General features: G+C 31.2%; 2 protein-coding genes and 1 long non-coding RNA gene across 3 annotated transcripts; 2 read left to right on the top strand and 1 right to left on the bottom strand.

Annotated features, from left to right (window-relative positions):
* Nucleotides 1–440: 440 nt before the first annotated feature.
* Nucleotides 441–2,883, bottom strand: LOC134241028 (uncharacterized). The gene is made up of 3 exons (XM_062723126.1): nucleotides 2,834–2,883; nucleotides 2,352–2,501; nucleotides 441–1,109 (listed from the first exon to the last, which is right to left on the bottom strand). The coding sequence occupies exons 2-3, from the start codon at nucleotides 2,371–2,373 to the stop codon at nucleotides 658–660; spliced, it is 474 nt and encodes a 157-aa protein (XP_062579110.1). The 5' UTR covers nucleotides 2,374–2,501; nucleotides 2,834–2,883; the 3' UTR covers nucleotides 441–657.
* A 3,653-nt stretch (nucleotides 2,884–6,536) lies between these two features.
* Nucleotides 6,537–18,367, top strand: LOC134241029 (uncharacterized). The gene is made up of 7 exons (XM_062723127.1): nucleotides 6,537–6,574; nucleotides 13,768–13,829; nucleotides 14,860–15,022; nucleotides 15,210–15,417; nucleotides 15,525–15,632; nucleotides 16,032–16,131; nucleotides 18,202–18,367. Exons 3-7 carry the CDS (start codon nucleotides 14,915–14,917, stop codon nucleotides 18,365–18,367), a joined length of 690 nt encoding a protein of 229 aa, XP_062579111.1. The 5' UTR covers nucleotides 6,537–6,574; nucleotides 13,768–13,829; nucleotides 14,860–14,914.
* A 545-nt stretch (nucleotides 18,368–18,912) lies between these two features.
* LOC134241027 (uncharacterized) lies at nucleotides 18,913–22,764 on the top strand. The gene is made up of 4 exons (XR_009986560.1): nucleotides 18,913–18,974; nucleotides 20,135–20,200; nucleotides 21,476–21,637; nucleotides 22,650–22,764. It is a non-coding gene; the product is annotated as an uncharacterized LOC134241027 (long non-coding RNA).
* Nucleotides 22,765–23,202: the final 438 nt, after the last annotated feature.

Genomic DNA, 23,202 nt, shown 5'->3' with positions numbered 1-23,202 from the left:
AAATGTTACCACTTGAAAATGTATATAATAACATCTGGTGCAAAATAACTAAAGATATTATGTATACTTCGTTTATTCATTTTTTTTCGAACAAAATTATTGAAATTTAACTCGTCACTATCTTTTTGCTCGCAAATATCATCATGCACACACGCATAATCCCCGAAAAGGACAGAGAAAAAAAGAGTAAGAAAACCAGAAAGAAAAATAGAATGAGAAAAACAACGGGGTTCGCTGTTATAAAACATACCTAAGTCTGAGAATGCTCTTAAGTCAGAGAATTTTCTCAAATCCAAAATTCTCAGACTCAGCGGCCGACATAAAAAGTTTGAGAAAAATAAAAATACCTTTAACTCTTTTATTCTCAAATTCTCACCTGAGTAATTCTCAAGAGTTGAGAATTTTTTTTCGAGAATTCTCAAAGTTTTATGACGGCGGACCCAGCTGTTCGGAGGATTCCGTTAATTTCTGACAAAGAGGAGAAAAGTGAAAATATACTTACATGAAAGTTGAAAATGCCTATCTTAGCAACGGTTTTTATTCAATAAAGACTCTCAAAATGAGCAATGTACCAGTCGTACTTATCAGTATTAAATGACTAAAATGTATTTGTATTATATTAAAGTTCATGTAAGTCTCCTTTTCCATAATCAAGGTCTAAGCGGAAGAACCTGAATCCATATTTATACAATCATCATACACGGGGTTATTTGGTAAACTGATCTCTGGAACTGCATTGGAGCCTTCCTGATTAAGGTTAATACTGTACAGCTTATTTAAACGTTCGTACGTTATGTTGACATTTGATATTCCCGTGAAAACATTTGCAACATCTATTCTTTCATAAGAGTTTTCGGAAAGTTGTCTCCTCTGCATCTCTTGATATTCATTCGTTATTCTTTTCTCCCAGATCTTGGTGTAGTATAATTTTGTGAAAATGAAGGATACGAAACCTGTTAAGATTAACAAACCTACCAAACACAAAGCAATGAGGATAATACCGTAGGTTGGGAAGCTGATGCATGTACTACAGACATTGTCATTCAGAACTTCACTGAAGTTATTTGAAAAATTTGTAGGGATACTGGACGTGTCCGATGATATCATGTCTGTAGATTACAAAAAAATATAGCTATAAAGTGATGACATGGATGCTGTCGACAATTAATGCCTTACACAATTAAGTTTCGACATATAAAGAAACATATACTACATTTTATAACCATATGTCCCAGGTCTAATACACATATTTGAAAGTTTTAATGTTATCAAACAATGACAACAGATACAAAATGGGGCTGGGATTTTTGTTCATGTCAAAAAAAAGTATTAATAATAATCACACAACTGTTTCTGCACACTTAATGTGCATGATCAATAAAAATATAAACCTTTGGTTGTAGTTTTAGAATAAGAATAAAGGTTAGCGATTTTTTTTTCAGTTAACGTCACATTATTTCTCGTACTAAAAATAAAAGAACGTTTCTATTTATGCCGGTTTAAATAAATTTAGAATATAAGATATTGTTATTATTAATTTGAACTTCATTGTTTACGTGCCAGGAAAACGTCAGAACGAGTTCTGTTAGGTAAATTGGGAATAAGCCGCCTCCTCTTAAAGGCGACAATCTCGGGTTGATTTTCGATACTTGCAAACCTAATTAAATGCTGAATTCACAATGTGTAAATAATACTATGCGTTTAGTACTCACAAACATCGGTACAGCAAATACATTTTAAGATTCTGCAAAATTTGTGTCGAAACATGGAGTGATATTTTCTTTTAATTGATATTGTTTAGCAATAAAAGCATTGTACTATTGAGAAATTGTAAGTTGGGCATATAATTCAGTTCGCAAGTATCGAACATGAAAACCGGTTGGAGACGGTTAAATTTCCATTTTCGTAGGGGGCAACGCTTTTGACGTTTTCCTGGCACATAGAATATTAAAATTTTGAGCCTGAAACTTCAGATATTTTGGACTATGTGTTTCGGCAATTAAAGAGTCATTGCTCTGGAAATTTCAACGGTAATGTTACTCAGAACCGTTAAAGAATTTATATCCAAGCAAGGTTTCCCTGAGAGATAAAGAAAGTAGTTTGTTCAAATCTGTTATTTAACATTCATGTAGAATTATGATTCTAGTGCTCAGCATGAAAATTCTTTATCCACATGTACGTATTTAAAAGATCTGAACGACGGAGATGCATTGTAAGTTAACATGCTCATTATACATGTATAGGATAAATGACTCAATGTCACTATAAATAATCTTTCGAATGCATTTATAAACTTATATATAGTTTATTATATATTGTGAAATTGTATATGAAAAAGAGTTCATACTGACTTGAGATGTTTTCGATCTTCATTTCTGAACAACCAGTTGAGGGCTTGCATTCATATTCAGAACATTTGCAGACATTTAAACATCCTTGTCCATAATAGGGATAGAGACAGGCAAAGGTACACTGGAACCCCACAAACCCTGGTTGGCATTCTATGATAAATATTTTGAAAGTTGTATATTGGGATCTTCATACAGAAGACATATGTTCATGATTGTTTCAGTAGTGAATAGTAAAATGTATAATGGATAAAAATAGTAATAGTAAATGCAATATTAATTAACCAATCGCTGCATTCACCCTTACATTGTAAAAATTGATTTCTTTAATCGAGTAATGCATTTAGAAAAGGTGTGTTTGTAATTATATAAACATATAACATTTTTTAATCGAATTCTCGAAATATGCTAAATTACTAATATTGAGTTTATTTCAAAGACGTTTCATAATTTTCATTTAATTAAATAATTACAAAAAATATTACCGACGCATCTATTTAATGAAGCATTCCAAGCAGTACCAGAACAACAGCCATATTTCCTATTAAAAAGAGAAGAACTTGAATTTGAAAAGAATCTATTTGAGAAGAAAACACAAATAATATTGATATGAATCATTAACACTCAATTTAGAGTTTTAGTCACTTTATATATTTAAACAAAAAATAAGATTAAATGTTAAAATCAGAATTATTTTAAATTTGATGAACTATTCACTTATTATAAAGAATAAGGCGACTCAAAACAAATAAAGGGGAGGAATGTAAATGAAGAATAAACTCAACCAAATACGCAAAGACACGTAATTCATTTGGTGTACATACTGAATGAGATTTATTTCACAACTAATAAAATTCTTCTAGTCATATTTGTATTGTTTCCTTATGTATATTAATATCCTTATAAAGGATATATTCAAATATGGTCTGTGGCAACGCACTTTGAAAAAATTTCACACGCTGAAAATTTTTTTCAAAGTGCGTTAAAATTGGGACAAAATCAACACACTTTGAAACATTTTTTCAAAGTGCGTTAAATTTTGGAGCAACTCAACGTACTTTGAAAATTTTTTTCAAAGTGCGTTAAGAGTCTACATCAATATATTTTACCATGGAAACACTTAACGCACTTTGAAAAAAAAATATATTTTAGTCATTGAAAGATTTTATTTCTTGTTTATGTTTCAAAAAACTAAGCCTAACCCTAACCTCAAAAATGATTTAATTTACTCCCGTCGAAAAGAATGAAGGGCTTAGTCCCCACCCATTCCTTCCCCTGGCCCTATCGCCTAGTCTCAATGTCTATGCTATACTCAAAGCGTTTAAATAATTATGTACATGTATTTACCTAACTGGTATGATGTTGAAAACTTTCAATAATAAATGAGGTAATTAAAACAGATGAAAACTAGAAATTTTTAAGTACGGTAAAACGTATGAGAGAGAAAGCGTGTTTTTTAATTTTAAACAATTGAATTGGCCCCGTTTTACTAATATGATAAATGCTTAGTTGCTTCAAGCTGCCCTCTGTTAGTGCCCCCTATACATCTTTGCATCTACTAATCAAAGACTAGAATCAAAAGAAAAAAAGAAAAGAATTATTGAACTTAAACAATCGTCACTCTTTCTTTCAAGACCCTTTAATTTTCCCTTTTATTTTATCAAATATATATATTATATTATGTTATCAAATTCTTAAATATTTAAAACGTCAATATCCCAGGTCCTACAGTGACTTACCATAAAAAAGTTATCAAACCAGGATATGTTTTTATCATACCGATTTTTTGAAGGAATATTGATCAATCTTGACATTTTTTTTTCAAAGTGCGTTAATATGGTCAATATTAACGCACTTAGAAAAAAATTGTTTTTTTTTCAAAGTGCGTTGGCTTGGTCCCAAATTTTAACGCACTTTGAAAATTTTTTTTTCAAAGTGCGTAATTTTTTAAAGTGCGTTGTAACAATGGTCATATGTAACTTTTGTACATATTTTGTTAATTTGTTTGGCATTACAATAAATGCTCATTTACAACAAACACTTGGCTTTGATATTTGCAAAAAACAGAGCAGAGTAGACTCATTCATGGAGAAAATAAATTATTTGAGGAAGGTGGAAGACGATGGTTTAATTGAAGATATTTGTTAAATAAAAAAACTCCGAAAATAATGCAAAGAAAAGCATTTCTACATTCTGCATGCAACAGCCCAAGTTAAACTATGTTAACATAAAAAGGTATGCAATATATACACGATAATTAATATTGAGTTGCCAATATTGAATTGTCAGATTGATATGGATACTTTCTCAGGTAGTGTACAATCAAATATGTTCAAATAAGGGTCCCTGGGGAAGGGGTTAGCCACAATGGGAAGAGTAATATTTTACATGATAAGAGAAAAAAGCTCCCAAAGACTTATTGCATATAACTGTATACGTTTTATGCAACAAGATCTTGAATTGTATTAAAATAATTATCAACAATTTCAAAATGCTAATTTAAAATTGATGATTTTAGGTTATTTAAACTTCCTCATCCTTAATTAAAAAATATATATCAATTAAAACAAAACCTTCCTGTGGAATTAGAATAAACAATACAAGTTTTGTATAAATTTAAAGTATATATCAATTATTACAAATTCATTTTGACAAATGGTAATTTATACAAGTGCAAGTACATTGTCTGAGTAGCTGATATTGTTAATAAGTTAAGTAAGTAAGGATTGAGGTGCAGTAATAATCCTGATTTAAAACATAAGATTATAACTTATTCTTTCTGAATAAGAATGACAAAGTAGATGAAAAAAGATCGAAACTTACGAATTGTCTGTACATGGTCCTTTCTGGGCGTTAATTCTAAAGTTACAAAATATTACTAAAATAATCAGTACACTTAACGAATACGTTTTGGTTCGATTTTTTTCCATTTGTTTAAATAAACAATATCATGTTATCCGGCATTTAATGCACCAAATTAGACATGGGCGCTAATTCTTCGATCTGGAAATTCATTACAACATGTTCATAGTATAAATACGTATAAAACAGGAAAAACAAGATATCAATCTATTGACATGGCATTCTAAAATATTAAATCAATTCTAAGCACGCGACACTATATTTTAAACCCGTGTTCACATGTACAAGTAATTTATATCCGTGCCATACACATGTCTGATTTTATTTCATTTTTCTTACAAATGTATGCTTTATTTCCCTGCATTTTTTAGGGAATATAAGGAGAAGAGGTGCTATATGAATCTACGAGAACAGCATTGTTCTTAATATATTATGTATAAATTTAAAGGTTTTAAAGATATTAAATTTACAACATATAATGAATCCAAAATTACTCGGACTTTAGACCGTTTGACCTGAAAACAGCTACTGTCGTGTCTTTTGTTTGAATAACACAACAATTATCAGCTGTGTTATTATTTTTTTCTATATCTCTATAAGTATGCATGTACTTTGATTTTGTCCAGTTACATGTAGCTTATATCTTTCCTAATGTTCGTAGAGGTAAAGAAAAGGTGTTCACATGCAATCTATCAAGGTCACCGAAATTTAAGATTTCATTTGCGTATGTCTTCATCTGAATTTTAAACGAAACATATAAATTAGGTATATGTCATATATATTTCACAACAGGTCCATGCATGGCACCTGGCTGTAAAATCTGAAAAGTCTGTTGTTGACTTTTAGCACTAGAGAATTCCATCATCAACATTTTGTCAGTCTCTTTTTCCTCATGCATTCGTCTCCTAAGAAATTACAAGTTGACGACATTTTCCCGCTTTGGTGGCGTAAAACTTTTCTTTACAATTTATTGTTCAAACATTTTATCTCAAAGACAATCATTTAAAATTAGTATGAGGTTTTCTTTACTTCTTTTCTGCATCTGCATTGTTGTCAGTGCATGCACACGAACTGATTTTTTAAAACAACAGGGGATATTATAAAAAATAACTTTGATCGCATTGTGGATAAATTAATTTCAGGGAAAAAAATACTAAAAGCCCTTAATTCATCTTTCACAACTCCTAATCTGCATTCAATATGATACATGTACGTGCAGCATTAACATTATTTACGATTATCATATTTAATATCGTCACACATCTTTGACTGTCAGTCCTAGTTAAATGATATTGTACATATGTTTATTTAGTCTACCGTAATTTAAAACGAAAGTACAGTACACAGATCATGTCTCCTTCAAGGTTTGTACATGTTGCCATTTTCTTCATTTCTTTTCTGAATAGATACACATCAGTACAGAAGACTTGTTTTATGTAGTAAATTTAGCTATGCTGAAAATGAATGGAATAAATAAATATTTTATATAGTAAAAGCAAAATCTTTAAAATAAAAAGGGTGAACAGTCTCCTGCCTCTCCCCTAATAATATGTACCTGTTGTGCTAAAGACTTACCTGTATTAAGAACTGTATCCTTCTCAAATGAATTGTAGATAAGTTCACCTTTTGATTTTAGTGGCGGATTTGGTTCATACTTTTTATTTAGTTTTGATATTGACTTGACAATTCTTAATCATTTTCAAAGGGGGATGATCAGGGGATTTTTGATTTTCACCACGTATTAACTGTATTTCAAGGTTCTCTGTATGTCTGTCAGTGTCGTGGATTGTCTCTATGTTTTGTCTCATAGTGGGCCCTATTTCGTTTCCCATTAATCCGCACGGTGTTATTCATGAATACTTTATCTAGTACGTCTGATGGTAATGATTTTCTTAGGAATAGCTTCATCAATTATTTGTTAAGTGATATTGTTTGAATCAATCACAATGGAATTCCAGTAAACTTGTTACGTTTAGAGCAGTTAAATTTACATTTTCATAGTTTCTTACTATCCTTTTGTAAACATATTGTTTGTGGACAGTAAATTTTTAGCTCAACACTAATAACACACGTGAGCTGCAAAGAGGTGCTGATATGTCATGTCACGATTTAGACAAGGATTATTAGATAATATTAAATCAATAAATGTCCCAGTGCTCACAGTAAAGTGAGTAAAGTTATGAGATTTGTGACGTTTAGGCATCGTAACAAGAGTTTAAATTGTTTACTTTGGTTTGACAGCATATTGATATTAAAATCACTTAATGATGAAACTGGAATATGCAAATCTAAATTAAGTTTGTTGTAGGTTGTATAAAAATGATCCCAAATATTCTGCCTTTGAGTTAAGTAACACCAACAAGTATTATTTCTTATTAATATTTACTACAACTTTAGACCACAGAATCTCCATACATGCAATTTCACCTCTGAAACGAAGTTCAACTTAAATAGTATCTAATAGGGATTTGTTTTAAAAGAAATCAAACTTTCTCGACAAACCCTTTGGGTTTTCAAACTCATGCAGATAATATTAAACTTCCATTCACTCATTCACGATTTGCATTTACAATGCTACTCGCAATTTGTTTAAATGCCCTTTTTACAGAAGCAAATAGCTATGTATGTAAAGGAAATGTTGCTGTTGTATAGAGAAAATTGCTCAACTAAATTCTTTTCGACATTCATCTGGAAAAAATATTTTGCTTTATTACCTAAGAAAATAAATTTTGTACTTGATTACCAGTCTTTTTATATACAGTGTCTCCCATAATTTATGATACAATTTTAAATTTTTGTCAGATACTCACGTCTTGACCAATTTCATCGAAGTTTGTCTCATTTATTATATGAGTAAATACAATTTATAGCAACAAAAAATTCAGCTAAAATATTTCACACACATTATAGTCTGAGAAATGTAGCCCCATAATGACGTCTAAAAGTTGTTAAAAAAGGTATTTGAAACAAAATTGATTTGTCAAATAAGCCGGGTACCATCATTTTACAACTGTAATTATCAACCCAATTCTTAAGATATTGATACTACACCTATAAATCTAAATGTTTAATTTTTCTGAAAAGGAATACATGCATATCCAATGAAAATTTAGATTATTACTAAGGAAAAATGAATTGCTGTCGTAACGTTTGGAAATTTGTGCAATGTATTGACATGATCATTCCTAGATAGGGCGTCATTTTGAAGACATTTGTTAAAAACAATAGCAAGGAATCGATCCTTACGTCGTGTTTTCGAATAACACTGTAGAACGTAGAGACCTGTCCTTTGAAAGATACTTTATAAACCGAGTTTCCGTTTTGTAGTAGGAACTGGCACGATGAGGCTCCCTCCCTGTTCAATGGCCCTGAGCGCCGGGTAAAGGACACAGTTTGCAGCTCTCCACTCTTGTGGTTAAATCTTCAAATGCGAGAAAAATTCTTAATTACGAGGAACGTTCAACAATAAACACTCATTAATTATTATATCTTATATTCTTATATATATCCTTAGAAAAAGTATACAATATATAGATTTGCTACTTTTTAATGTCAAGCCAATTGAACATGCACAGGAAATTCTTCAGGAACGCATTACAACTCCCCTAACATTTCCCCGAAATCTACAGGAATAATTTAATACTACGTACATTGCAACAGGAATGGTTACGGATACTACATATGGTCAGCATGCAAAGGATTATATAGCTGTTATTTCTTTGTTGGGGTGTCATTCTTATTAATAAAAATTATTGTTAAAAGATAAGTCTCTCAATGGAATTTTTAATATAAACATTCAGATATGTTAATAATTGTTTATTTTATTATAGATACATTTATTCTAAACATTGAGATTTTCAATAATCACCACAGATATTTCGTAAACTTAATTTCAGGTATACTAAGGTACATATATATGAATAAAATCAAGAACATACTCAATTTATAGCAACTTAATTTTTCCTTAATAGAGTGCATGCATTGATTTTGTTTAATCCTTCTTTGTCCTGTGTATAAAAACATTATGTGTTAACTAAAAAAATCCTGTTTCCCTTCATTATTCCCTACCTTATACACTGAACCAAACTTCTAAGTGTTCACCTAACATTTTTGAGGTTTTAAAGAACAAATGCGAAGAATAAATAATTTCTTTAATGCTTGGTTGAAGAGTCATAATTAAGTTTGATGTTGCGTAAATTTCATGTAAGTATCTCATCAGAATTTTAAGCAAAGTGTGAAGAAAATGGTGCACCCTCAAAATGAAAATTCACACAAAAAAATCTCGATTGTGTAAGACCCACTACTCGCTCTAATTACTACAAGAAACTCTTTATTGTTGGATACCATGTACCCCTGAATAGGAGATTGACCCATCTGCTGCCACACCTACATGTACTGCATAGATCCTTCCAAACCATTGAAATTGTGAGAAAAGGGGGGGGGGGGCTTTGACATTTCTTTTAAAATCCCAAATGTGTTCAATGGGATTCAGATCCGGGAATTTGACAGTGTATCGTCACACAAATGCCTTTTGGTCATTATCCTCGGGTTTTTAGCACGTTAGTGCGCCGCTTTAAGGATAATTCAGACGTTTGAGCTGATATAAGACTGTCTTGAGCACGGATATCGTATCATATCCGTACGATTGAAATTATTTGTTTCCATGTTTCTAACATTTTTTCAGGACACTTTAACACTCTTTTAACCTGGTGTGACACGAAATTTTCTCATCAGAAGAAGATCAAGGTCACTTCCGGTGTGGTTAAATTTTGTCAAAAACTTTCAAATTGTGATAAATTAGTGATGAAAAATGATCACAGCCTATAGAAAAATGTGTTTAAATGGGTTTTGATACTGTTTGACAATTTTTAAAAGTAATATCAAGTACAATTAAGGACCAAAATAAAAGTGAGTGAAACGTGGCGCAGAGATGGTCAAGATGGCAACATTCCAACGGCTCTATCTTCTATCTCAATGGTCATTTAACCAATGTTTTGTGTTTTTTACTGAAACCAGTTTTTAAAAATTGATAATGATCACAAAAAGATGCTTATTACACAAAACACACGCCGCAAAGTACAAATTTATTGTTTTTAAGCTTCGTCACGGAACACTGGTTTTCATCGGTGATATTGAATTTTTTCTCCACAATTGTTTAGAAGACTCATTTGTTGATATAATTTGAAAATATCATACCATTCTATAAAGTAGTTTTTAAATAAAGACATTTATTAAAGTGAACACTTTGAAGTTTTGTTAAGTGTATATATTGGATTCCGAAACTTCATAAGAATCCTTACAAACAAAGATACATTGCAGGTTCCAGTAAATGTTCAACCAAACCTCTTTCGTTACTTCTCACTAAAATATTGACAGTAGTGAAGGAAAAACTTCAAGAGTACTGTACAACTATATATTCAAGAAGTGGTGTAAATCAGATGTGGATACTTAAAAATTCTAAAGAACTTTTGGACAATTTGAAATCACTAGACTATACAAAAATCAACAGCATAAAAATTTACGACTTTTCAACTTTATACACAACAATTCCCCACGACAAATTAAAATCCAGGCTTTTTGATATCATTGACAGCTGCTTCTTCAACAAAAATGTAACTCGTAAGTTTACTTACCTCCTCATTGGTCATTTGAAAAATTATTTTGTTAAAACAAATTCTGATTGCACACATAAGTACTCTGAAGTTGACATCAAGAAGATGCTTGAGTTTCTGATTGACAATATCTATGTGGTTTTTGGAGACCAGGTATTCCAACAATCTATTGGAATTCCCATGGGTAAAAATTGCGCTCCGTTATTGGCAGACTTATTTTTATATTCATATGAGGTAGAATTTGTGCAAAATCTTTTGCGTGAAAGGAAGAAAACACTTGCTGTGGCCTTCAACTCGACATTTAGATATATCGACGACGTATTGTCAATTAATAATGATAATTTCCATTCCTACGTCGACACGATATATCCTGTTGAGCTTGAGATAAAAGATACCACAGAGTCCGACACTTCTGCTTCATACTTGGATATTTTACTTGAAAAAGACACTAATGGTAATCTAACAACCAAGCTGTATGATAAACGTGATGACTTTAATTTTTCTATCGTCAACTTCCCTTACTTATGCAGCAATATACCTTCATCACCTGCATACGGAGTATTTATATCTCAGTTGATTCGATACGCAAGAGCATGCTCTACGTATGAACAATTTCTTAAACGAGGTAAATTATTGACAAGCAAGTTGATGAAACAATAATATCAACAGTCTCGTTTAAAGTCATCATTTCGTAAATTCTATGGTCGATACAATGACCTTGTCAGGAAATACAATTTATCATTGAATGAAATGCTGACTGACGTTTTTCATACCAATTGTTAGTCCATTATTTATACACTGAATTGACCACGGATTTTTTCCGTTATTTCCTGATTATGACAACGAGCACACGGCGGGTGTGACCGGTCGGCAGGGGATGCTAACCCTTCCATGGCACCTGATCCCACCTCTGATGTTTCGGAGGTCCGTGTTTGCTCTGCTCTTATTTTGTATATTTGTTTAATGGACGTTGAGATTGAATACTGTTCGTTATTTCCATATCCTTCTTCGAATCCAAATCAAATTTTTTGTTCCATCTTGTCTCTGATGATAATGATGCATGGAGCATGGACATGATTCACGGTAATAAGATTTAATCTCGTCGTTGGATCTAGTAAAATAAAATGATTTTATACATTAGTCATATTTTGTTCATATGGCTCACCATACAATTGTACTTTAATTAGAAACGAAAGTACATTTATTTTTGCACACACATCATATCTTTCTGAGGTATGTATATGCAGCCATTTTTCCAATCTTTTCTTGATTTCATTCTTACAAGCCTGTAGTGAACATAAGAAAACCTGGTTTCATTTATGTGCTACTAGATGTGGGGAAAACAGTATTTCTAAGTCCATGATGAGCCTTAGTTTCCCAGAATATTTCCTGAGAGCCACACCTTTTGGGCTGACACTGGGCCTACCACAAGACCTATCTCTACTTCTGTCTTAACTATTTTATCTACTTTTTCTTCTGATTTCTAGATTTCTACATTTTAAAGTCCCTGAATCTTCATTATGCATTAGAATCCATAGTATCGAAACCATTAAGTAAAACCATAATACAAATAGTTTGCAGAGTTATTGTCAAGATAATGGAAAAATTCATGTGTTAAGTTTACAGACGTTTAAAAGAGATCATCTGTCATCGTGGTCATGTTTTTCTAGTCACTTTTTCCAAAACTTAGTCTGGACTCTGGAAACATTCTTCCACATGGCTCTATGATCCGTAGAATGACACAGGCGTTCAAACTGACAATTTTGTCGTTTGACTTTTTTTTATTACACACTTTCCCATCTATTATGGTCCCTGGTCGTCAATATCTGTACATTGACGATGACCTCAGATTCTGTAATGGAGATGAATTAATCTCTTGAATTCTATATCCGAGAGTTTTGGACAGAAAGCAGACATGTGATAAGTTTATGAAAATGTATTATATATATATTGGCTTGATCATTTCCCATCACCATTAGCATTAGATCCAAGTCTTTAACAGACCAATCCACCTTAATATTCTCGTAGGGCTGTGGCTTCTCTTACAGAAAACTAACAATGGTTATTATAAAATTGTTGTCTTTAAACGTTATGAACTTCCACTACGTAAGCCTTGTTTCTGTCCAGTTCAACTGCCCTCTCCGGGTACTTTTTACACATCACGTTCTTATATCTTCTAGACGCAGTTATAAATTTAGCTTATGTTATTTTTATTATTTTTTTTTTAGTCTAGGATATTTATTTTTACCTAGGTTTATTTAAATGCTCTTTGTTTTCTCTGCCTCGTATTTTGGTATGAGCAATTTTGCTGGATTTAAGTCTTTTCCTTCCAATTTTTTTTTTTACTGGCCCGAACTATGTCTAAATAAGCAATGCATTCAATCTGTCTTTGAATTTCAAACCACGATTACAGTTTATATATCAACCAAACAAATAATTTCTAGAAGAATTTAAATGCGAGAAATTATTTGTTTAGTTGATATATAAACTGTAATCTTATTTCAGTGACAAAGTGGATAATAAAAAGAAGTCATAAATTTTATTGCACGCCTTTCAACGGACTTAAATTATAAATAAGAACTGTGTATTGTGTGCACATAAATTACAGAGATAATTATGATTCTTCACAATACACAATTCTTATTTATAATTTAAGTCAGTTGAAACGCGGGCAATATTTTTTTTTACTTCTTTTCATAATCCACTCTGTCACTGGAATTATATTCATTAATAACAGCCAATCAGAATCATTGAGCAAAAAAATGTAACTTTCAAAGACCAGCCTGATCAAGTTACGACATTCTTTTCAACATAAACCCAACTAATTCCCAAAAGTTTAAATATATGCTTTTTGGAGGCAATTAAATGACGTAACAAAGTGACATTTATCATTATCTTTCTTGTTAAAGAAGAAATAAACATTGACACTTGAATAATACTTTCAGGAATGATGCAGGCAAGAATGAAAAATCTGGAGAATCTTCAAATCCACAACAATTGTTTTCCCGTGAGTATTAACATGTAACATAGTTTTAATATATTGCTGACAATACAATAAATACGATAAATTGTATTCGAACTGAGCTTTCCTCTTTGTGTTTTACACTAAAACTGTTATCAAGGACATGTTGATGCTTTTTGAGAAAAAAAATCTAGGTATTTTTTATGGATCAGATAATACACATAATTCATTTTGTTAATATAGTAATTGAGTCTATCGGTGTATGAATTTGTTTCATTTCACCAGGCCTTCATTTAATCTTTTTACAAGATCAGCTTTAATAGAGCCTAGGGGACACACCCTCTTCACAAATCATATCTATACGCGTAGGGATACTAAAACTTTGGCCCATAATATTAAGCATGCAGCTATTCACGTGCACACTTTGCTCTTACATTAAAATTAACAATGATTTATATTTATAAGCGTCCATCTAATATAGTCAGAGGAATATGTATATAGGGAAATATTCGTTTAATCGCAAAAAAGTGATTTTTATTAACTTGTACATATTTTATCTTAGGGCAAATAGCATTGCATGTTCAGTGACTCGAATGAAAATATTGTCAGTAAATATATATTTCGAAAACTTTATGCATTACTTTTCTAATAGGATGAATTGTATTTTAAATTATTTTATTTTTTCCATGTAAGGGTATAATGCTTAATGCATTTACTACATGTATTCAAATGTGTCTTTTATTTTCTTTCTCTGTCTTTGTGAAAAATCTCTTTTGTTTTGAATATGACATTAAACAATAAGAATTTGAAACTGAGAGTAAATGGACCAACTGCATTAAAACGTGTTATTCCATCTATGGCAGGTTAGATTTTATTGGATTTGGAAAAACACAAATTGACTTTAGAGACTTAAGCATATTGTAACATGAATTTTTTTTTAAAGAAATACATATTTCTTCAACTGATACAATTTCAACTTATAAGGAATAAATTTCGATCTTTAGATTAAGTAAGCTCGTACTTTTTACATATATATATATTTTTTTTATTTAACATGTCTTGCTTGCTTTTATAGATTTTAATCATATGAAATTTTAATTTGTAGTGGATTGACCCGTAGTGTCATATTTATGTTTAAAATAGCCATGAGCCATTTTCCAAATGCTGGCATCGCAATGTTCCTCGTGGTACTTATGATAATTGGAACACCACTTGTACTTTGTCCTGAATCAAATAAGGTAACTTCTTACATATCAAAATATTCACATAAGAGAGAGAGAGAGAGAGAGAGAGAGAGAGAGAGAGAGTGAGAGAGAGAGAGTTTAATATCACTTTTAATTCTATTGCAATAATGGAAAATGGTGCATATATACATTGATGATAAAAATGTTTTTATGATAAAATATCATTTTCTTTTCATTCTAGAGATCATGTTCCATATCACTGAACACAGCTTTGACAACAGACCATTGTCCATCAAGTCAAACTGATTGGAATGAAAGAGAAAAAAAATTTAATTGCATATCATACCAACAGAATTGCACAGCGTCCAATTTATTTTCATATCATTGGGTACCAAATGCTTGGCGAAATGCGTGTGTAGAAGTATGTGCAATTCAGACGCCCATTGTAGGTAAAAATAAAATCCATATCTATATCTTTTGTTCGTATTGCTAGAATGATCTCATCTGTGAAATAAACTTTTTTGTTCTTGTTTATTTTATGTTTGTTTATATGTAGGTAAAAAATGTCCGGAGTTCAACTTCGGGGGACAGATGGTTCAAGAATACAACGAAGGGGAATGCAAGTCGTGTCCCTTTCTGTACATCTCGACTGAGGCTTATAAATGTATGTTTTTTTCTTTGCTGTATATTAAATAGCTGAACACGAGTTCCGTTCATAATATGTATTTGCATAAGTCTTTGTCTGGAGGTCATTAGCAATGTCTTCCATCTTTTCATTTAATGAGACGTTGAAAAAATGAAACATGTGAAGATACTGAGTATTGATTGATAAAAAAAACATACAAAGGAAACAGATTTGTAGATGAGGGCACAAACCGGGAAGCCGAACAAATTCCTAGACAACTTGGAGGAGTAAGCATCCCATGCTTCTTGCATGGACTGTACGAAACTTTAATTATTTTATAGTCAACGTTTTGAGGGCATGAAATGAAGTCTCAATTGTAAATAACAGTCATTTAAATATTTTTCCAACAAAGAAATCACATTGAGTACTGTATTGTAGATATGGAATGTTTTGAATTTGAAAATGTCGCATCCTCCACAACAGATGTCAACAACAATAGTGGTCATCTATACAGCACCCTTACAACAGTTGTTGAAATGTATGTTAGTAACATGTAAATGTTTTTTTTAGACATTAATGTATTTTTCTATCACAGATTAAATTAAATTTTTAAATATCTGATACTAATAGTTTTATGAATGTATTCTTTATGCCATCATTTAAAAGAAACCAAAATACAGAATTTATTTCAAATGACATATTGTTTTTTTTTTTTTTTTTTTTTTTTGTTATTAGTGTATATCCTACAAAAATATGTATCATTTTAAATAATTTATTATTCATTATAATATGTTCTCTTTATTATACCCCCCCCCCGCTTGAAAAGGTATATAGTAATCGTTAATTCCGTCCGTCCGTCCGTCCGTCTGTACGTCCGTCCGTCCGTCTGTCTGTCTGTCCGTCCGTCCGTCTGTTACGCTTTGGGGTACCCATCTCTTATCCGCAACTCCTCTCATACCACTGAATGAAATTTGATGAAACTTTCACAGAATCTTTATTACATATTGCCATTGTGCACCTCCTATTTTACTTTTTGATCTGGCACATATTTTGGGTTTCCCGGCCACAGGAAAACATGGACTTTTTCACCAGTTATAACCATATGGGAGGCGGGGGGTAACATTTAGTGAGATCATGCTCACAGTACCTCTAGTTGATTTTGATTTTTGTTTTTTTATTGCATACGTGAATGAAATTTCAATTATTAGGGTAATGTATTTTATACATACAACTGAAACAGCAAAATAGCATACTTTAATTTTTGTGCAACTTGAATCTCCTTAAAAATTAAGAAGCATGGATCACAATCATGAGATCATCATTTTTACATGAACACCCGATTAAACCCAGCATAAAAAGATTAATCAATGCTGTTTATGACATGTTCTCACAAAGTTTAACAATGCTTTGGTTCCATTCATAAAGAGCATGATTCTATTTCTTATTAAGGGGATGAAGGACCTTTAGCTGAAAAAATACCTGTCATTTAATTTTTTTCATATTTTGTATATATCTTATTTAATATGTCCTACATACTATAAAGCAGACATATCAATAGGTTTCTAGACTTATTTCTGAGATATTGAGTGACAAATACCATACCCCACAGTGTCTGAGCGGAGTTTTTATTCTCCGTGTTTCTGGGTCCATTACTCGGTCGATAATTGAAATTTTTCACCATAGATAAAAAATATACCAGCGGAAATGTGTCTTTTAAAATATTTTAGAGTATGAATAGGGTTAAAAATTCGAAAAAGCATGATTCTTTTGTAACACCACATCTGGAGACGGAAATTTACGACTTTTTTAGGACAACTTTAACCATAAAAATATTAATTTGCAAAAAATCCTATCATTCAATATTTGAAAATTTACGTCGAAGTTCAAGGTCGTCATTGTATTGATTAACTGTAAAAAAAAAATCGACTGGTGAAGCTGAGCTCAATATTGCACAGGACAAAGTTAAACGAGTCATGATCATGAGAAAAACGTGTCATGTTGACATTTCTCGAGTACGGGAAAACCCAACTATGACGTCACACATTCCTGAAATAAGCGAAATGAAACAAACCCACAGAACTTTTCCGTCAACAACCATGTAAAAATATTTTTTGCGTTCTGAAATTTGCAAAATACCCTACCATGTACATAGTATGGCCCGTATGATTTTATACTACCCGTTTTTACCGTGTATGATCTTACTGAACTAAGAGATCCACTATGACGTTAAAGACGCACTGGACGCGCAGAGTAGGGAAACGGCAGAGTGGATTAATCTATTCCGTAATTTGATAATATTTGCAAGAAATTTTGAATGTTTTCAGATATTTTTATACTAGATGGTGTACGCAAACAAACAGTCAAAAAAATTATACAAGTACTGTGGTTTCAATCTCGTTTTGTACATATTTTATCAGAGATTATGACGTAAATCAATTGAGTCACGTGACCAAACGTCCTGCATCCCCTTAAGTTAAGGAAATCTTGAAATTCAAAATAGATTCTCTCTTTTTACACATGTAAATGCATTTTCGCCTAGTTTTCATAGTAACTATAAAACTTAAATCAGTATTAATTGATTATTAAGGAAAGTTCCCACAATTTACAGAGAATCAGCGTGTTCAGGATTTGAATGCATGCCAACACCTGTAAGATATTCTGTAGCCTTATTGTTAGGATGTATTATGGTCGCAGCTATAATCTTCGTTGTTAGTAAGAGATATTCCAGCAAACTAAGACAAAATGTCCCTGATCTGGAATTGCAAGGCAAGTAAAAAAGTTATAAATGACAATGTACTCTGTATCCAGACAAAATTTTCATTGCTATTAATTATTAGATAGGTTATATATAAAGAGGGATGGAGCTGGTTTTTCATCATAATTTAATGCATAATCTTTATGACAAACAAGATACCTGTTTTCCTCTGCATGGTCTTCTGTCATCCATTGGATCATTCAACTCTGTCTTCTGTAGTTATTATATCCTTTGAGCTTTAAAAACAATTTATAGACGTGGTTCTGAAGGAGCATTACATGGAAGATAACGTCAGGACATTTCACAAAAACTTAACTGTGAATTACTTAATAAATCCTTGTTTCATTGGACCAATGCTAATCTCATAACAGATCTCCTTCCTATACATGAAACATATTTCCATGATTGTCATTGGAAATACTTCACTGTGTTGAAGTTTGTTGAATAAAAAAGCAAAACATAAGCAAGAGTGAAAAAAAAATATTTTGAAACTATTCTTTAAGAAGCACTTTGAATGAATTCACTTACGTAATCTTATAGTAATGAATCTTTATTTTGATCTTCAGGTTATAAGAACAAAACTTCAGGAGAAACTATCCCACTTAAACAGGAGGAAGAGAATGATGGTGCGTTTATTTTCGTAAACACCTTATTTGACTCTTTTATTATAGTATTAACCCAAAAAAATGCAGAGGTCACAAGTAAGTCATCTGTCCTTTCCTGAGAGAGAATACACTGCACAGTGGAGACTGTACTGAGTTATACAATTCCAAATTGAATTAAGCATTATATTTGTACATGTTACACGCAGTTTCTAACAACTGTTATCGAGAGAAGTCTGCAAGGTGACCTTAAAATAAATAATATAAAATAAATATAAATGCAAAATTTACAATTTTTTTAATGATTTTATTTGTTGAAGGCACATTCTTCATTAGTTTATACATTTCCTTGAATTCGGTTTTGCTGGTTTTTCATACACAAATCACAGTCATAACAGGTCAAGCAGGCAGTGTTGTTTTAGCTCACCTCAGCTGAAAGCTCAAGTGAGCTTTACTGATCACATTTTGTTTATAGTCCGTCTGTTCGTCTGTCCGTCCGTGTTTCTGTCTGTTAACTTTTTTAACATTTTCGATTCTTATCAAGAACCATTGGTTTTCACTAAACTTGCCAGAAGGCATCCATGGTTAAAAGGGATTCAAGTTTATTCAAATGAAGGGCCAAGCCCTTTTCCAAGGGGAGACAATTAGGAACTAATGAAAATAAAAAGTAAATTGAAAGTAAAAATGAATTATTGAATCTTTATTGATTCAACTATAAGCATTACTTTATCTTTATAAACGTTTAAGGAGAGCTAAGGATTGATTGGACGTAGCCAACAAAGGCATTTTAATGGAAGTCATATTTTGCACAACTTACAAAGATACAGCTTATGAGAAAAAGGCATCAATGCAATTTAAAGAGAAAAAGTAGCAAGCTACTACATGTACTGAGAAACTACGAAAACCTTGAATTATATGATTTATTTCTAAAAATTGGTAGATATGTTTGAAAATAAAAGTGTACTTTGAATAAGGTGTATACTGATTTGCATAAACGTTGCAGATCATTTGTCTTTTTCCTTGTAGTTCTTCGTTTTTTCTCCCATTTTATAATTTGATTTATTTCAATTTTTTAGTAATTTTACCTGAATATTGTGTCCTCGCAACTTTCATCTCTAATTTGAATGTTACAGCTGTAAATTTTGTCGTTTTCTAATATATAATTTTGTGATAATTTTGTGCAGGTAAAATTCCTAATTTTATCCTTCTTGGTGATGCTTTACACAACGGCTATTTTTCATCAAATGGACGTAAGTATCTCCTTCGGTAGAGTACGCGTAAAAAAATATGTGTAGTAATTCGAGAAAAACAGTAAAGATTAATAACGCAGTTTAATTAAGATTAAGCAAAATGTTTCTTCAAGTATATATATCATGCATTGTAATCTGGTTATTTATTTTGGTAATTATAGTTCTGAATGCAGTTCATGAAATAATGTGTGATATAAATACATGAACTCTCTACATTGTGACTTTATTTGATGAGTAAACAAAACAAAAGATACCACAGAACACTTGAGAATATAGAGTAAACCCCAACAAAAATATTATAGTAAACTTTTGTTTGCAATAGTGTACTAAAGTAAATCAAATCCAATTTTTTTACCATAGTAAATCAACGTTCCAAAGATCTTAATATAGTAGATCAAATTTCCAAAGTTTTGACTATAGTAATTCAAAATTACAAAGTTTTCACTGTAGAAAATCAAAGTTCAAAAGTTTATACCATAGTTATTAGAATTTCCAAAGTTTTACTTAAGTTATTCGAAGTTTTAAAAGTTTTTTTGTAATAACTTTAGCAACTTATTTACAATATAGTTTAATATTCTTATTAATTGTTTGTTTTAAGGGGTACAAGTGTATGATATTGGGTATGTTAGGACTGGTTTTCATTGTTACTCTTAATTTAAATGCAATATTTACATTTAACAGTAGAAAAAAGAAACTTGTTGACTGAAGTTAAAAAAGCATATATTTTGATTCTAAATGACGCAAATTTTATCTTATGGTAATTTTTTCTCCATAAATAAGACTTACATTTTATCTGCATAAACATTCGAATTAAATAAATTTAAATAAACATCTCTTATTCTCGGTGTAAGAGAGAATTTTTAAATTAAATTCATTTCTTGTACATTATTCTTCTAGGGGACGGGTTGGGTTTTTAAAACATTCTTTGAAGCTTCAATGAACCCTATCCTGGAAATTTTATGAAATTTCATTTCATACAGAATGGGAAGTAAATTATTAATCCACGGCTTTTGTAGAACTTAAAGTTCCACATTTTTCACTATTGTAAATTAAAGTTCAAAAGTTTTCACTATAGCAATTCAAAGTTCCAAAGTTTTCTGCATAGTAAATCAAAGTTCCAAACTTTTAACTTTGGTATTATAGGTAACTATAGTTTACTATAGTATTTCTTTGTTACGGAAGAAAACATAGCAATCAATTTATTCATACCAAGTTCTACGTCATAAATGCATTTGCATCAAACTTGTTATAATAAATATTTTGATTTATTTTTAGATAGTCCGGCCATTCCAGAACAACAGGAAAAAACAAATCCTCCTGAAGATGAACCTAAATACATGGCATATAAAGAATACAATACCCGGTTACTTTCATTTCCAAGATTCCTATCACAGGATATGAAGAAAGGCTTAGCTTATGCTGGATTTTACTATGAAGGTTTCATTTTTGTAAAAAAAAAAAATTACTTTTGGGATTTTTTTTATTTTAAGGACGTTCGATCCTGAGATTTTGAGTGTATTTAATCAGGTCCTTTATTTGTAACATTCTGCATCGTTTTTAAGTTTCAACATTAAATCTGAATTCTACAGTGCAAATTCAACTATATTCAATGAGAAAACCGCAATTAAATTTCACCAAAAAAGAATTAAGCTAGGGACGACATTTTGAGGCAGAAGGTATTTTTTAGAGGAAAATGATCTTTTTTTTCATTATGAACTATAACAGTACTGTTAATTTTGGATTCCTATTTTTCCATCCTGGTTGCACACAAAGCTGTTTTTGCAGTGAAATGTGTTATGCTAGTTCTGAAATATATATGAAATTATTTCTTATGAATTCTATTAACAAAGGATGGAAAATATAGTTAATAATATACTGAAAATCTGGGGAAAAATTGAGCCAATTTTAACGTAAAATTAACACTTTTTTAGTAATATCTGAAAATTTACATCATATACCACCATTTTTGATGTTTTCCTTTCAAATATTCAAGATAAATTTAACTTATTTGCTTCAAATCAGAAAATGTTTAAGACTCTAAACGAATTTTCTTGTTTGTTCAATTTTAAATGCCGGAAAAATCACTTTTTGTTAGTGCAGAAAGGTCAAATAATTGATTACACGAAGCAATTTGAAACTTTTTCTTAGTCACAATATTTAAGTATCTTTTTTTTAAACAAATTTAGAGTTCATTTTGGTTCATGCTTTAATTGGATAAAAATATTGGAGGGAAAACGTCAAAAATTTAATAGTTAATTAAGAATCAAAATTCAGTGCAAAAAGGTCATATTAAATGCACCGTATTGATCCCTATTTTTTGATTTGAATTTTAAGTAAGTTATGTATGTAGATGCTTAAAATATACTTGGCAAGAAAAGTTTAAGACTTTAAATATCAGGATCGAACGTCGTTAACGAATTATTTCAAACATTGAATTGCTTGCTTTTAGGGTACGACTTAGCGACAACATGTTTTCATTGCGGTTGCTCAAAGGATGATTGGAAAATTGGGGATAGCGCCATAATGGAGCATTCCTACTTAAATTTCTCCTGTCCATATTTACGATACATGGGGGAAAACAACGATCTTCGAATTCCTTTACAATCTTTTGATCAATAATAACATGCAATATGTCCTCGCAAACGTTTCAGTTTTTTTTCAAACTTGGAAGACAACTTGAAATTGTTCAAAGCTTGTGCATACCATGGACATGCACGATTTCTCATCAACAATCTAAATAATGAAAGAAACTAATATACCAGTACCATTATTAAGATGAGCAAAAGAGTGTATATCCTGCACATATACGTGCTGTATGTGTTCAGGTGTTTTCAAACAAAAAAACTCTCAATTTTTGTCATAATAAGTGGAAGAAAGTAGGATTGAAAAACCCCATTTTGCTTACACTACATCTTTCATCTTATTGCCATTATTGTGAGTCAATTGTTGTTTGATTGTACAAGATGTACCGCATTGCTCAACATCACCCACCAATCATATCA

The sequence above is a fragment of the Saccostrea cucullata genome, unplaced genomic scaffold (genome assembly GCF_032062105.1).
Source record: "Saccostrea cucullata isolate Sc308-1 unplaced genomic scaffold, CSIRO_AGI_Scuc_v1 ctg3031, whole genome shotgun sequence".
Lineage (NCBI taxonomy): Eukaryota > Metazoa > Mollusca > Bivalvia > Ostreida > Ostreidae > Saccostrea > Saccostrea cuccullata.
Note: the sequence above shows the minus strand (reverse complement) of the source record. Positions and strands in the feature narration are given on the sequence as shown.